The sequence below is a fragment of the Aphelocoma coerulescens genome, chromosome 2 (genome assembly GCF_041296385.1).
Source record: "Aphelocoma coerulescens isolate FSJ_1873_10779 chromosome 2, UR_Acoe_1.0, whole genome shotgun sequence".
Taxonomy (NCBI): Eukaryota; Metazoa; Chordata; class Aves; order Passeriformes; family Corvidae; genus Aphelocoma; species Aphelocoma coerulescens.
The window spans coordinates 146,187,440-146,202,829 of NC_091015.1; the positions used below are offsets into that span (position 1 = coordinate 146,187,440).

General features: G+C 35.9%; 1 protein-coding gene across 11 annotated transcripts in view; it reads left to right on the forward strand.

Moving 5' to 3' along the window:
* The window catches only part of VPS13B (vacuolar protein sorting 13 homolog B), a 434,575-nt gene that overhangs the window by 266,194 nt on the left and 152,991 nt on the right, over positions 1-15,390 (forward strand). Inside the window, exon 31 of one of the 11 annotated variants that reach the window (XM_069005226.1) lies at positions 5,768-5,818. The exons of the other annotated variants lie outside the window; for them this stretch is intronic. Within the exon in view, the coding sequence (XP_068861327.1) occupies positions 5,768-5,777 (10 nt within the window). The 3' untranslated portion in view covers positions 5,778-5,818. Of the gene's footprint in view, positions 1-5,767; positions 5,819-15,390 lie in introns of those variants that run through there. 11 annotated transcript variants of the gene reach the window in all.

The following is a 15,390-nucleotide window of genomic DNA, read 5'->3' on the forward strand; positions in this document are numbered from 1 at the left end:
TATACAATTTTGTTTCTTTTTTGTATTTAATAATCCTTGGATTTATTAATTGTTGAACTGGGCTGTAAATCAAAATATTCATATTAAATAGCAACTTCTAAATATTGTTCTTTGCTATTAACTTGAACACATGTTTTTTAGCATAAGGTTGTCTAAAGACTTAAGAAAATTATCTTTATCTTCTATAAGAATTCTATACTACTCTCTGGAGTAGGGCTTGGAAGGAAAGTCTTTTCCTGCTTTACATTTCTCTCTTCTTCTATCTTTAATAGACAGGCAGAAAAGAAGGTCTGCTTAGACCTTTTGCCCAGTAAAATATTTGTATATATGGATAGCATTACATGCAAACACCACTCCTAATTAGCATTGGCATGTTTGAGGCTATTGCAGCAGTTATTAATTTAAAACTCTCAGTGGAAACTGATTGTAAAATAACAGCTGGAACTGCCCATTTAGTTTGAGAAATGTAGCTTGTTAATTATCTAATACCAAAAGCTATTCAAAGCTAAATTTATATTTGGAATTTGGCTTTAAAAATGTTCAGCTTTAACTATGAAACATGTTTTTACTTGAAATTTCTTTGTGAGTTCTACAGGCATCTTCAACATAAATAATTTTCCTAAATACGTACATTTGAAATACATTTCCTTATAGTGTAAGAGTAAAAAGAAAATAAATTTTATAAGAAAATAATTTTTACAACTTTACTTTTGTCTTTAATTGATCAGTTTAATCATTGTATGTTCTCAATACACATACCTACTTCATATTTTTTCTTTCACCTAGTAGCATAGAACCTGATTCTTAAATAATTTTAAATTTCTTTGTACAGTTCCTCAGAGAAAGGAAATTGAAATATACTTCATAGAAACATTCCTATCAAAGAGTAGTGTCATTATGTCATTTAAGCATCCATTTGTTGTTAATCAGGGCTGCATTTCTGGAAACCTTACAAAGTATGTTGGGGGAAAAGAAAAACAAGTACGTATCAATAAAGAAGGAATTTGAAGGAATAACCAATTAATTTAAACAGATCAAAGTTGAAGCATATAGAATTGATAAAGACATTTTTGAAGTCGAGTAAGTCTTATACAGTGCATATATCAAAAATATTTTAATATGAAAAATAATGTCCTTCCTCAATGATTTATTCTTACTTTCAACTTTGTTTTGAGGACTTAATATGCATTCTATCTGCAAAGCTTTTCCTTCCTTTCTGCTTCTGACTTGGCTGAGGTGTTTGCACAACTGGGTTCTTGTCACTAGCTGCATCCCAGTCCTTCTTATGGAGGGGTGGGGAGGAGGAATGAACTTACTTCTATGGAGACTCACTGAGATGTGTTTATGTGTGGCCAAAAGCCCTGCTTTAGAGGCAGATGGAGATTTCAAACAACAGCTTCAGAAATCTCTCAAAACCATTCAAGTTTGATCTGGAAGACCATGGGAACTTGCTCACATGTTTGGGAGGGGCTCCAGTGTTGAGGTATGGTGAGGAGAACCACTCACCTTGGGCACCTTGTGGAGGTGCCTGTTCTTCAGCAGTGCAGGACAATGCAATGGTCTCCCCTGGCATTATGGACCAGTTCAGTGGCAAATATGATGTGTGTGTGCAAGCCAGTCATAGTTAGTGCTTAACTTTCCTAGTTAAGGCACAAAGCATTTAGTTTACAGTGTGGCTAAGATTGTTTCATTATTCAGGTATGTGTCATTTAGATTGGGAATGGGTTTCCAGACTCCCTTTAAACTGGATTGTGTGTTCAGATCATTAAATTCTCAGGTTGGACAGTTTAACTGTGAACTTAGGAGCCAGGCATGAAGGATGCATCTCTTCTAAATGGAGTCTGCAATGTCTACGTACTTTATATAATTTATCGTAGCATATACTTCATTTCTTTGACTAATTATGATGCCATCATTAAACAGCTTAAGGTCAGAAGTAAATAGCAGTTGTAAAGTAAAACTTTCACAAGGGCATTGCTGTCTCTGCTTTGCTCATGTGCTAGTTTGTTCTATAAAAAGTTTTCTCAGCTGTGGGTGATCTTAACTACTGTATCTTCTGCAAAGTCAAGGCTAAGTTAGAGATACACAGCAGCCTTATCTCAGAGTTTCCTTGGTCTTCTGATACTTCTCACTGTCTCAAATACTGTTTTAACACAGTTAATAAGTATTTTCTGTGTGGTATATGCAGAGCTTGGCATGTGAAATCCATACAACCTCAGTTTTGAAATCTAATATGTTTATGGTGACTGAGTGGAGCAGAGATTAGGATTTCTTTCATTTGTGCTGGTTTGAGATGCTGTTTAACATGGGTTTTTTCCATTTCCTTTTTTTCCCAAAAAATGGCAATTCTGCTGTGATGAAGCCAATCAAAATAAAATCAAACAAATTGTTTGGCTTTTTTGGCTAATTCTAATCCTTTTAATCTTTTGATTGTATTCTGTACACTTGAATGCTCCATTTCTTGAACTTCTTGCCTTGATATTCCCGTCTTAAGATTCTAAATACTTGTTATACATAGGGGTGGTTTTTTCTTGAGACCTAAGGTCATTGCAGTTGTTCTCATCTTCTCCCTAGGAAGAGTAATTTCTTTTCTTTTTTTTTTTTTCTCCATGTTTTGCACATTTTGAATGAACCCCTCAGATAACTCATGTCTCTTCAACCAGCACTGAAATGTGCCTCCTTCATTAAGATCAAGCCTGTAACTATTTTCTTCCCTTAACTATTATAATGGCCCTTTCTCCCATTTGAAAATATTTTCCAAGCTTCTAATTCCTCCCTAAAGCAATTCATGTTTTATCACAGTGGAGAGAAAACATGTCAGATGTTTGAAGAGTTCTTTGAGCACAGGAGTCTATCGCCCTCCCATCCAAGCAAGTGATGTGCAGACCAGCCATGCCTAGTGAAGGGGCTAGAGGAGTCATGTGTGGCCCCAGGCTTCCTTGGGGCAGCCCAGAGTGGGGTGCATGTAATGTCAATTTTTAAGCATTATTTTACCCATGATCATTCGGTAATGAGTTTTGTGCCCATTTAAACTGTAAATATAAATTTGAACTCTCTTAAGATCTACTTCTTCGTGGTGTTCCTGTTTGTACTTGTGTATAAGAAACTGGCTGAGGGACCTGAAAGAAATAAAAAGTGTTGAGGCCATCAGGCAATTGTTTTCAATAAGGTTATTACCCTAAGCCTATTTGTTGTATAGGCACACAAGGATTAGCCCTGGCAAAAAGGTGTATTTTATCAGCCTGGGCTTGGATCAGCTTAATCTGTCATCATGATCTGGGCTTTTGAAACAGCACAGAATTTGACACTGTGTACTAAGAATTTTTAAATAGTTCTTAGATTCAGCATTAACATTATTAAATAGACTGTAACAATTTAAAAAGGTAAACAAGAAAGGGCACAGAGACAAAGAAAAAACACATGAAATACCACTTAAAAATCCCAGCATGCTTGTCACTGTTTACATACTCAGCAACTTTAATGCAATGAAAAACTTTTCAGGTAAAACTGGGAAATAAAAGGTAATCTGAAAGATAGTATTAATTTTTCTGTGAGTTGTATTTTTGTTTTATGTTTGTTATAAAGCAACGTTATTGACGTTTTTAGATTTCTTCAAGTTACATCCCTTTAATCTTTCTTTTTCCCTTACCTTGGTAGCTTTATATTGCGCCTGTTATTGTGAAATACAGGGGGAAATGAGGGGAGGTGTTTGGGTTTCTGTTAACATGGAAGAAAATAATTAGAAAATAATAATGGTACTTACAAATGAATGCCATGTTACGAGCTGGAGTGGTTCCTCTGTATGAATTACTTAAGTAATGTTCCTTTACTTTACACAAACACCTTACAGTTTCTTCCCAGACTTTACATTGCTGATTCTTAAAATATATGATTGAATTTACATATCAAGGTTGCTTTTCTGTCTTATGTACTGAAAATTAACATATAAAAGTCTTAGCTGCAGTAAATGATTTATTCTAAAGGAACTGAGGAGAGCTTTTAAAACTTCCTGTTCTACAGTTTTCTTCATATCTGTTTGTGAGTAAATATAATTTCCATTGGATCTGGTTTCAAACAATGCTTTTTGTTGAAAAGTATTTTCCAGTAATGTATAAAGCAGACTTCTTTTCTTTGTAGTGTTTTTAACTCTAACAGGATCTCAAGGTAAATATAATGTAAGTTGTGTGCTTCTGTAACAGAGAGAAGCATATCCCATTTGTAATGAAACATTTGTTAACTTCTGTATACAGATTGTGGTTCATTCCATAAATATTTGTGGGTTCTCTGATGTCCCTCACAGGGTTTTATCTATGACAAATTCATACCACAGTTCTTAAACTACATTTTGGATAGAAGATTTCTTTCTTTTGCAAAACTGTTTGCCAGTGTCTTTCATTTAATGCTTGTAAGTATTTCAACTTTGGTTTTCAATTATTTAACAAAAAGGATTATCAGAAATATACAGAATGGTAACATGTTATTTTAGCATATTTCTCTATGGGATACTCTTCCAAGCTCTCATGGCAAAATTAAATCCATGTTACTGTTACCCTGGGCAACTCAAATTTTACTATTTGTAAATAGATTATGGTTCCTAGCTCTTAACTGATTTTTCCAATATAGTTTCACTTAGCTCAACCACCTTAAGTATGGTCAAAAGTCATGCTTAATGTTTGTTATGTTTAAGGTCTTACTGTGCTATTAAACCTGAATTAGGCTGCAATAAAAAAAGAAAGAAAGACAAAAAGGATTAAAGGTCATGTACAGTGGTTTTGTTGCATTTCAGAAGCTATTCTTCCTTTTTTTTTTTTTTTTTGCTTAAGGACAAACAACCCACCACTTTTTTTTAAGGGTGGTTTGTAATCTTATGGGCTTTATTAGTTGTTGGACACAAAGATAAACGTACCATTCTTCAGCCTCTCAAAACATTTTTCATGCCCACTGATATTTTTGTTGCTCAGTTTTGGTTTTTTTTTGTGAGAAGGCAATGGCCAGCACTGGTATGTTAATGGCTAACACAAGGGCATGTTGAGAGTAATAAAATACAGAGATAGTATCAGGCATCTCTGTTAGTTTCAATGTAAATGATTGGCATAAATTAGCTACTCCAGTTTTCTGTCTTGATATTGTGTATTCTCCAACACTAAAAAATAAACAGGTGGTACAAGTAGAACATAGGAGTATCTATAAATAGATATGCCCTGTACTTGCAAGAGAGGAGCAGAATAGGTTTGAACCCTTTCTGATAACCCAAATTACTTAACTATTGAATAGTATTATTTAATCTTCGTATGTGACAATTTTTCAAGGAACAGGAAGAAACTTGCAGATTAGCAAATCTAGCTGCAAAGCAAATTGGAAATTTCTGTTTCCCAGTTTAAGGTTGGAAGTGTATAAATACGTGCATATATGTATTCCAGAAAAATACAGAGGAATGCAATTCTCTGGCATATCTTTTTTAACTTCTTTATTCATACAGCTTGCAATGATTGATTTTTCCATGTTTTTGACATAGTCAAAAAAATGCCTGATACATTATCTGATACATAACTGCAAGTGTTGTTGAAGTTGTTTTCTAAAAATAATTTTTTAAATCTATGTATTGTATTTTTCACGCATTGCAGCTTGTAAGAGTGTAACCAATTATATTTACTAAGCTGGACTCAAACTACAGGTGCTGGAATTTTCTGTTTCCCAAATGGGCAGTGTATTTGTTTGTGTGTTTGTATCTGTGCAGTGTCCTTGCAATTTTTTTTTTTTTTTTTAGCCCCAGGTAGAAAAATAAAACTCTTAGGTTTTCTTTATAACCACCATCATTTAAATATTTGGGCTGCATCATGGAGTCAGTGAACTACCTGACGTTGGAATCTGTAGTCTTCATGGTCAATATTGTGAGTACAAAGGGATATTTTGAGCAGATTTGCATCTTTGTTGTTTCTCTCTTCACCCCTCATCAAATGCATATTTAGAAGTAAAAGTCCCCTTCAATATATTTTGTTAGGCATAGATTCATACTGACTTAGGAGGTGCCATAAACAATAATCTAATGGGGTTTTAAGGAGGAAAAAACACTGGCTTTAACATGACAGGTAATATATTCCATAATTAATATGGAGTGAATTTTTTTATCAGGAGAGTTTTCAAGGGATGTTGAAATAGACAAAGTAGTGCCAGGACTTCAGGAAAGAAGAATTAAAGGAAGGTTAGTTTTAAGACTGTGTTATTGATGTATTTTATAGTATCATATACAGTATTTCAAAAATAGTTTCAGCTTGCCATTATGAATATGGTGATTCTATAAGAAGAAGAAGAAAATACAAGTGGCATCTTGAGAAACTAATGCAATCAGCGTCAAGTATAAATGTGAATTGACTTGGAAAGTTAAATATTCATGTTTTAGAATAGTTTCTTGTATTATCCATGTTATAAACATTATCTGCTGCAATAGACACATGCTGAAGGTATGCATTAATACACATTGTTTAATAGAAAGGAAAAGCTGGTAATTATTTATTTATAATGTTCTTTTCTGCTTCAGATACAATTTGATTGATGTCCCGGTATGAGTTTGATATACTGACACAGCAGCAAAAAGAAACCTTGTCCCATGTCAGCTTACAAAACACACTGAGGACAGGCCTTCCAGCCTCTTCCTTTATACCAGGTTGTACTGCACCACTTAGAGAAATTCCATGCATCAAATATGAAGGCTGTGTTCAGTGAAACAGGTATTTCCAGGTGAATTTATAGAACATCTGGAAAAACTGAGGTATTGTACCACTTAACTAGATTAATAATTAAACCAAAGTAAAATGCAGGCTGAAAACAGTGGGAAAATCACAAGATTATCTTAGTCATGTGGTAAAGCAAGTAGACACAAAATATTTAAAATATTGAAATGAAAGATCCTTTGACTGCCAAACAGCATTAAGTTTTGACATAAAAATATTTCTACCATAAAACAAAAGCATAAAAGTCTTTGGGTTATATTGTATTTTGGCTTTTTTGCTAGTCCCCTCCCCAGACTTCCACTATTTAGAGAAACTCTATTCTGCTTGGGTTTTTTAAGGAATATTTGGCATCCAAAAATATCATACAGACCTTCCATTGGAATTCTTCATACTTATCATTTATACAGTCTGTCAAGTGTATATTTATACAGCGCTCCCTGAATTTGGGTGAATGCTTCAAAGGTATAAAGAGATTTCTCAAACTGTCTAAACATTAAACAGTATAAAAATGAAAAACTGATTTTTACGAGTTCAGACTTGCTCATGCTGTTATTTTTGCTGAGGAATTTAAACAATAAAATTATAGAAGTAATTAAACAGATGACATCTAAATGCACAGCTGCAAAGTTCAGCTTTGTTTCATTTTACACGTTTTTTGAGAGAGGCTAAAATTACTTCATTGTTTACTAGTACCATACCTTATTGTTATAGGGTATTCATACTGTGTTCCAGAAACAACTCTAGAAGACAAGTGCACTGCAGAAGTTCTTCAGCTTCTTTGCAGGCAATTACTGTACCACAGCCCTTGTAACAAGGGACTACTTTTATATGTCTGGTCACCTCACAGGATATGTAGAGCATTTCCTGCCCTTGGGACTAAGAAAGGAAGCAGAGGGCCAAAATGTTTGATGTGTGAGCTACTGTAATTCCTTTCATGTGTTTAGTAGCTTTTATATGATCAATGCACTGCTACCAGTCCTGACCTTGGTATGGCCCAGTTCAGTAAAATCTGACCTTCCTAAATGGATAGCAAATGGAATTATAGTAGCACCCACCCGGCACCACCACTGTGATTAATAAGCGTGAGGGGGTGTTGGTTATTTTTTTTTTCTCTGAATAGCTACCTATTGGGTTTCAAAATAAAAATATTTAAGTAGTCTGTAGTGGTTTGGTCCAAGTTACTCATTGCTGTTTACCTTCTGTGAGATAAGAATTAGGAGAAATGCAAAGCAGGCACCAATCTTGAAAGAATATAAAGAAGTTTATTAACAGGCCTAAAAGAAGAAAAAAAATTATACCACCTTCAGAACTCTCCTCCTCCCCCCACTTTTCTCCCTTCTCCAAGTGACAATGTAAAAAGACAACTCTTCAGATGTTCAGTCTATTTACCACTTCCATAATAACCTTGTTCAGTCCATTTAGGAAGAGGAGTCTCTCTTGCTCATGCTATGAGCACATTATCACAAGAAGACAGCTGCCCGGTTGGTTCTCTGCTCACATGTGAGTCCCTTCCCCCAACTTGCAGCTTTTCCCACAACTTTCGAGGGTCCACTCTTGAAGGTTTTTGGGGTACAATTTTAAGGTTGAGCCGTTCAGAAACAAAAGTTCTCTTCACCCATCTCTGGGAGCATTTCATCTCTAAGAACAGAGGCCCTTCTCCTTCTGTGGGAGCAAAGGGTCCTACTCATCTTCATCTTTAGGACTATCTCTGGGAGCATCTCTAGGGACTGAGGTTTTCTCCTTTCCCATTTGGAGCAAAAGTCCTCATCTGGTCCATCTCTCCCTATTCAACTTCTCATGAAATTACAACTGTGTCAGCATCTGCCTATCTCAGCGCAGGTGCTCTTGCTCACGAGTTGAACTGAACACTCCACCCCCCAGATCTTCATGAAATTACAACGGGTACTCTGATATATCATAGCTTCACAACAGACTTTCAGCTTTAAGCATCTCCTCTTTCTCTTCCCTCAGGTTTCCAGCTCTTCACAGCACTAAAAGGGTTAATTTCACCTTGGCCTTTGCAGCTGGAATGTGCCTTATCGAAGTGGAGAGGGGGAGAGCCCGAGCTGAGCTGCTCCGGCTGCTCACAGCAGGGCTGCGAGGGGGGGGGGGGGGGGGAGGGTTACACGGCTGGAACAGGCCCATGGCTCCAGGATGGCCGTGGCCTGGCCTGGCCTGGCCTGGCCTGGCCTGGCCTGAGCAGGGCCTGGGCCGGGCCCACTGGCCCCCACACGGGGCCTGCAGCCACCTGTCCCAGCGCCGGAAATGAGAGAGAGCCTCTGCCTCGGAGTTTCTATTCTTAAGTGTGGATCACAGAGGCGGTCACAACTTTAAGTGGCTTAAAGAATTGTCCATATTCAAACTGGCCAGCTGATGGGTTCTGTCAGGTCATAGAGGAAGCTGTAAGCACCCCTTTGCAAGAACATCACTTCCAGGACTATGCTTTGCTAACCTATGACATAGTCACATAAATAGAATAAATAAATAGTATATCATTTAAAAATCATAGTTGTTGATTTTTATCCATATTTTATATCTTTGCATTTTCAGAATACTCTCAAAATGTTTTCTATGCAATTAATTATATTCACAAAATTATTTTGGCTTTATGCCCGTAGTATAAATTAGTAGACTGTTGAAGAGGTGGATTTTGTTGTTTACAGATACATAATAAACAAGTTTAGAGAGAACAGGAATGAAATCTGCCTCTCCTATTTTCCTTTGGCATGTTCTATCCTTGCAAAGGGGGAGGCATGTCCTGCAGACCCATGGCAGGCCAGCCAAAGGCGTCTATCTAGTCCCAAACATTCTTGTGTGCAACATAAGGAGACTCTGCTCTCCTGCACGTCCATGCATCCAGTTAGACTTGTCACCTCGAGTTCTAACCGAGAGTGTTTTCTGTTCCTTCTGAGAGGGTGTCAACCACACATGCAAAATAGGCACAAACCATTGCATTCCATTTGCTAGATTTCTTCTTCTGTGTTCAAGACTAAATCTCTCTTCTCTTGCATTATGATAGCTCAATGAATGTCAGTCCTTTTATAATATGGTTTGGGATTAAATAAATACCTGTATGACTCAGTAGTTGTGGTTAATGAAACTAGTCAAGTAGAGGACACACAGTAGTTAGCAAAATGTGATTGTAATTTTACAGTTTTTCATCTCTGAGCAATTTCTTTCAGAACTGAGGACTTTTTTCTGTGTTGTCTGTTTTTAAGAAAAAGCTTACAAAGTAATTGTAAGGGAAGACCTGTCTGTTTCAGCTTGGCAAGAAAAAGCTGTGTTGAAAAATATTAGTAAAGAAAATAGTATATTTGGATATTTTAGATAAATTTTGATTATTACTATCATTATTTTCTGTAGAAGAGTTATTGCTGCACAACTAGAAAAGTCTAGAATCAGAGAGGAGCTAACTGTATTTCTAACTCTCCCATCTACATGTCTCAAAGTGACTATTTAATAACCAGCTTGGAACTTTTTAAGGGAAACACTTGTAGGTAGAGTATTGTGATGGCTTTGTTGAAGATCCTGAATGACATTAAGAGAAAGTTCTCTTAATGTCATGCTCTGTCAGCAACCATGGTTGTCATAGTAGTAGATTCTGTACTGTGCTTGAAGTATCTAGAAGCTGAGAATGAATTCAAATAGCAGAATTCAAACCCATTTCAAGGTTGAATTTTCTAAACATGTATCTAACACATCCTTATTCCAGACTGACAGAGAAGAGACTAAAAGACATGTTAACAACAATCAACTAAAATCTTACTGCTCTTTTATTTGTTTAACTGTTCTAAATGATAATGAGTGTAGATGATTTGTTCTATACATCCAGGGTTTTTTTTTCACCAGGCACTTTGGCATTAATGTATTGAATCATGTTTTAGGACATGCTAATCCATAATTGAATCATATATTTTTTTTCTTTTGTGATGTAAAAGTACTAAATTCCCATATGCATATCCTTGTGTTACCTAATGATCTTTATAGCTATTTATTGTCTCGTCCTCTTCTTTAGCTTTTTTAATACCTATACCAGTTCCTCTCCTCTCAGTGATACTTCTCTCTGTAGGTATACAGAACAAAAAATGGACCAGTGCCCAAGAGATAGAAGTCACACATTTATCGAACGTTAATTTGAAAAAGAGGAAAGTTACTTGTTACACTTGCATTTGTGCATCCCTGTATCAATTGTTTGAAGCAGTCTCGAGCAATCAGAAGAAAATTTTGCATATGTTTCAGTCACTTTTTTTTGTCAACGTACTAACTGTACAAGTAATCTACCTCTTGGCTGATTTATGTCTATGTACGAAAATGATAAACACTATAAATCATTATAAAGTTAGAACTGATGAGTATTGTTGACCACAAAACATATTTAGTTATAATGCAATTAATAACTTTTTCCTTTGTATTAGTGATGCAATGTACTTGTCCGCTATGTAAATGTTAAGAAGTCTTCAGTCATTTTTATTTTGCTCATAGAGCTATCACTGATGTTTTCTTTTTACAAGAGTCCTATACATATTATGAAGATTAACCACTCTGAATTATAGGACATCTGCCATGTATTTTCTTCTGTAGATAATGTTGATGTATCTGGCTGTGCAGAACACAACACAAGGGCTAATCAGACAGAATGCAGTTTTCATTGTTAAAGAGATTCATGTAATCAGTAGTATCACTTGCTAATCAGAAAAGCATTAAGAAAAGTAGCCTTTCTTTACTCAGTTTATATTTTCATTCAATAAAAATTTGCACGTACCCAATCCAGAGTATGCTGCCAGCAAATATGGAGGTGGGACAGTAGTTGAGTTATTCGGAGGCTGAGCTGGAGAGGGGAGAAGGGGCAGCTGCCAACAAAGCCAGTCATATGTAGCATAATTCCTGGAGAAAAGAGGCAGGAGCAGTGAGAACTGATGTTTACTGCTGATGGCATTTGAAAGCCTGCTCTGCTGATCCAGACTAAAATAAAGATTTCCAACATCCTGGCAGTCATAAAACACCACAGGTAAGTCTTCCTATGGACAGATGGCAGGGTGGGGAAGTAAAGCTGAGGTTACCCTTGTCCCGGAAGACATGTGTATCACTCAGTATGGCAGAATATGTACCCAGGATCATGTGAGGACCTTCTCTTCTTGCCTAAGGATGTCTACTCCTCTCTTCTTGCAACATCAGAATGTTCTTATCTGCTGCTTTTCTTTAATTTCAGCTTTAGTGATCAGATTCCATAATTCTTCCTCTTGCCCAGTGTTGTGCTCTCCTTTTCTTTCTGCTTAACTTCTCATTCTTCTTTCCATCTTCCTCACAAATAAGTGTTTTTAATATCTCCAAATTTAGGCACCTCCAGGACTTCCGTCATGAGAAGTCATGCTACAGGATTTTTTTATTCTAGTACTAAGATCATGATGTATATCATGATATATGATGTTGGGGCAGTTCTGTTTCTCTCCCAAGGGCTCAAGTGTTAACTTGTCTGTGATAAAAACACATCTATTTGATATAATTAAAAAAACCCAAAAAATGTAGTTGCCTTTCTTTGAAAAGCTGATTACTCTCTGAGGTTTTACTTAGAGAAGCTTAGCATTCTTAAAGGCCAGTGTTGTTGTCATAGATTCTCTCGGCTTAACACATTTTTGTTCTGTGCCCTTCCTAATACCTATAGCATCTCATTCCAGATGAAGTCCATTGTGTCCCTAAGAAACACTTGCTTCAATTTCCCTGTTTGGTACAATACATTCAGTAGCTTTTCAAGGAGGAAGCTTTATTAAATTGAATTGGGGAAAAGGCAGTTAAGGTGCATTAGGTCAGTGATAAATACTGCTGTGATTTTTACAGTATTCAGTCACATCTCATGCATCGATGAGGGGCTTTCAGACTAGATTTAGCCTGGGACTTCAGAAGCTTAAGCAGAAGAGGAAGGGGTCCTTTTACATGTGTGCCACAGGTTTTACCCCTGTGAAATAGAGAGTATATATTTATCCAAGCTTACTGTCTGTTTCCTTTTTAATTTAGGATAGGAAGTATCTTTAACCACCAGAAAAAAACCTTTAATAATTGAAATTTGGGTAGATAGGTTTGTCATCTCTCTGCTTGGAAGCAGAAATCAGTGCATACAGAGATCCAGTAAGTACTAACAAAAATTAGCTGTTGCATGTAAAGTCTGCAAATATTTCTTAATTAGTACATAATTTATAGTCTTTAACTGCCATTTTCCTGGCTTATGTAGGTTTTTGTAGGTCTGAGATAAGCTGTAAGTGAATAAATATAACTTCTTTACAGTGGGTCTAAGAATTATGCTTATTCAGCAGCATGTAGTAACTGGTTCAACATGAATTGCTTCTTAAATAAACATACAAAAAGCCTGACCCAGACTAAATCAATTTAAAAAAAAGAAAAACTTCAAACCTGTGTTTTCTGTTACATGCTTATGATTGTCTTTGGTTGCTTGTGATCTTACTGTATTGTTGACCAACTGTTGTATTCTACCCCACCTGCCAAAAGGTTCAGATAAGATAGTGAAGTTGTTTTCAGAAGAGGGAAGCAATTGAAATCACAACCCCTACCGTACATTTCAGCTGATAAAACATCACTTACGCTGGAGATAGAGAAGTCATGAATTTGGCTTACACTGTTTTCCTGAATTTATTTGCTGCAAGGATTTCAGAGACTGCAGAGCTCAAACAAAGCATGCGTACTTAAGATTGGGCCAGTTTTGCTGTGGTTTAACATACTTTTATCCTTCTAGGAGGTATACAACTAATAAATTGGAGGCATAGTTAGGTAAATTTTTGACATGGAAGACCAGAAATGAGGGCTTATGTAAATGCCTGTGTGTAAATTGTTGAATGGGAAACTAGAAATGAGGGCTTATGTAAATGCCTGTATATATATTACTTGTTTGGGAAAAGGCTGTATTTTGATCCTTGTATAAAAATGGCATGATGTACTTTCTGAAAGCCATAATGAGCTTTGTCAAAACATCAAGGCATTAATTACGAACCTTTGTATTTTACATGTATGTGCAAAATATGTGTTTCTTGAAATGGGTCAGCTATAGAAACACAGTTTGTTTGCTTGGATTTCAAAAGTATGTCTGAAGGATCAGAAGAAGAGTCCTGTATTACATATAGGAGATTGCTAATAGTAGGAACAAAATGCAAATGTGAACTTTTATATCAGCATGAAAATATTGAATTATTAGCCTGTAATATCCCAAAGTACATTAAAAAAAAGAAAAAGTGGACAAATGTTGCACCAGCAAAGCAATACACTTGTACCTTGTGTTTAAATAACACCCTTGTATGTTTTGCTGCTCCTGAAGATGTTTGCCAAAGAGTGATTTTGTTGTGGTTTCTGTTTAAATAAGTAAATTTGTGAGGGTAAGAAAGCCATTGTCACAATGGGGAGTTTCAGATCAGCTCATACAGACACATTGTGCTCAAGGAATTTGGTTCACAAGATCTGAATGGGTTTAAGGAATATCTAGGTGAACCTATTGCACGTTACCAAGCTGCTCATAAGAGAAGAAATGAAAAATGCTCACTGTGAAGTACGAGAAAGAACAGTCCATTATGCACGTGAAATTAGTATCATATTCTGTTTTATATACATAAGAAGGTTTCCTAAAATACATAATTTGGTGCTTTATTTAAAGTAGTATTTCACAAAACATGTATTCCAGTATTTACTTGTACTAGACAAAGTATATAAATAGATATTGGATCATACAATAATCTACTGTGGTGTTTTTTTTTCTTTTTTAAACTGCATTCATATTGACAAAATAATGCCTTTAAAAGAATAATAAAAGGCACAGTGGTTGTGGTTAGGTATGTGGAAAGTTTACAAACACATTCTTAAGTTTTAAGAAACCACATTTAATTTTGAAATACCACTACTGACATAATAGATTTTCAGTGTGTTTCTACTAAGCACTTAAGAAAGTTATAGGGACTACTGAACAATGCCATCACACTGCCTCACCAGAAGTGACTTGATCAAAATGGCTTTCCTGTCATCCACATGCCTCTGTGGGTACATATGATTAATTACTTAATTTTCTTAATTGCTAACATACTCCATTGGTGACAATGGCAGTGTATTAGCAGTTTCAACTGTATTTGGATTTAGGCAGCATTGGGATTGTACTTTGAAACAGATTGCATGCTTGTAGTTTGCATACCTGTACTCTGAGTTTGCAGTTTGGGATGTGCTACTTTAATAGTTATTTATTTTTAGATAATTAGTATAAAATTAGCACAAATTGCAGAATTATTACTTTTGCTGGGAAGACAGCAGCTGTAAACTAAGTCATTCTGGCATAAGACAACAACCTTGAACAGAACAGCAAATTGGATGTCATATGCAAATAAGAAGCTTAAGCTTCAACACAGATGTATGAAATCAGTAATGGACTACAATTTGTGATCATAAATTGAAGGAAAAAAGTTAAGATCCCCTTGCTCCCTTATTTTGAAATACTGTGATAATATAATGGTGAATTCCTTTTATAATATCAAATGAGCAGTGCACAAAAGGCTGTATTGTTCCCAGTGTAGAAAGGGCAAGATAGTTTTTTTAGTATTTCTCAGTGCTTATTAGCAGAAGACAAATGGTAGTAGGAGACTCCTCTCTTACTGGTCAGTGGTAAAACTGAGTG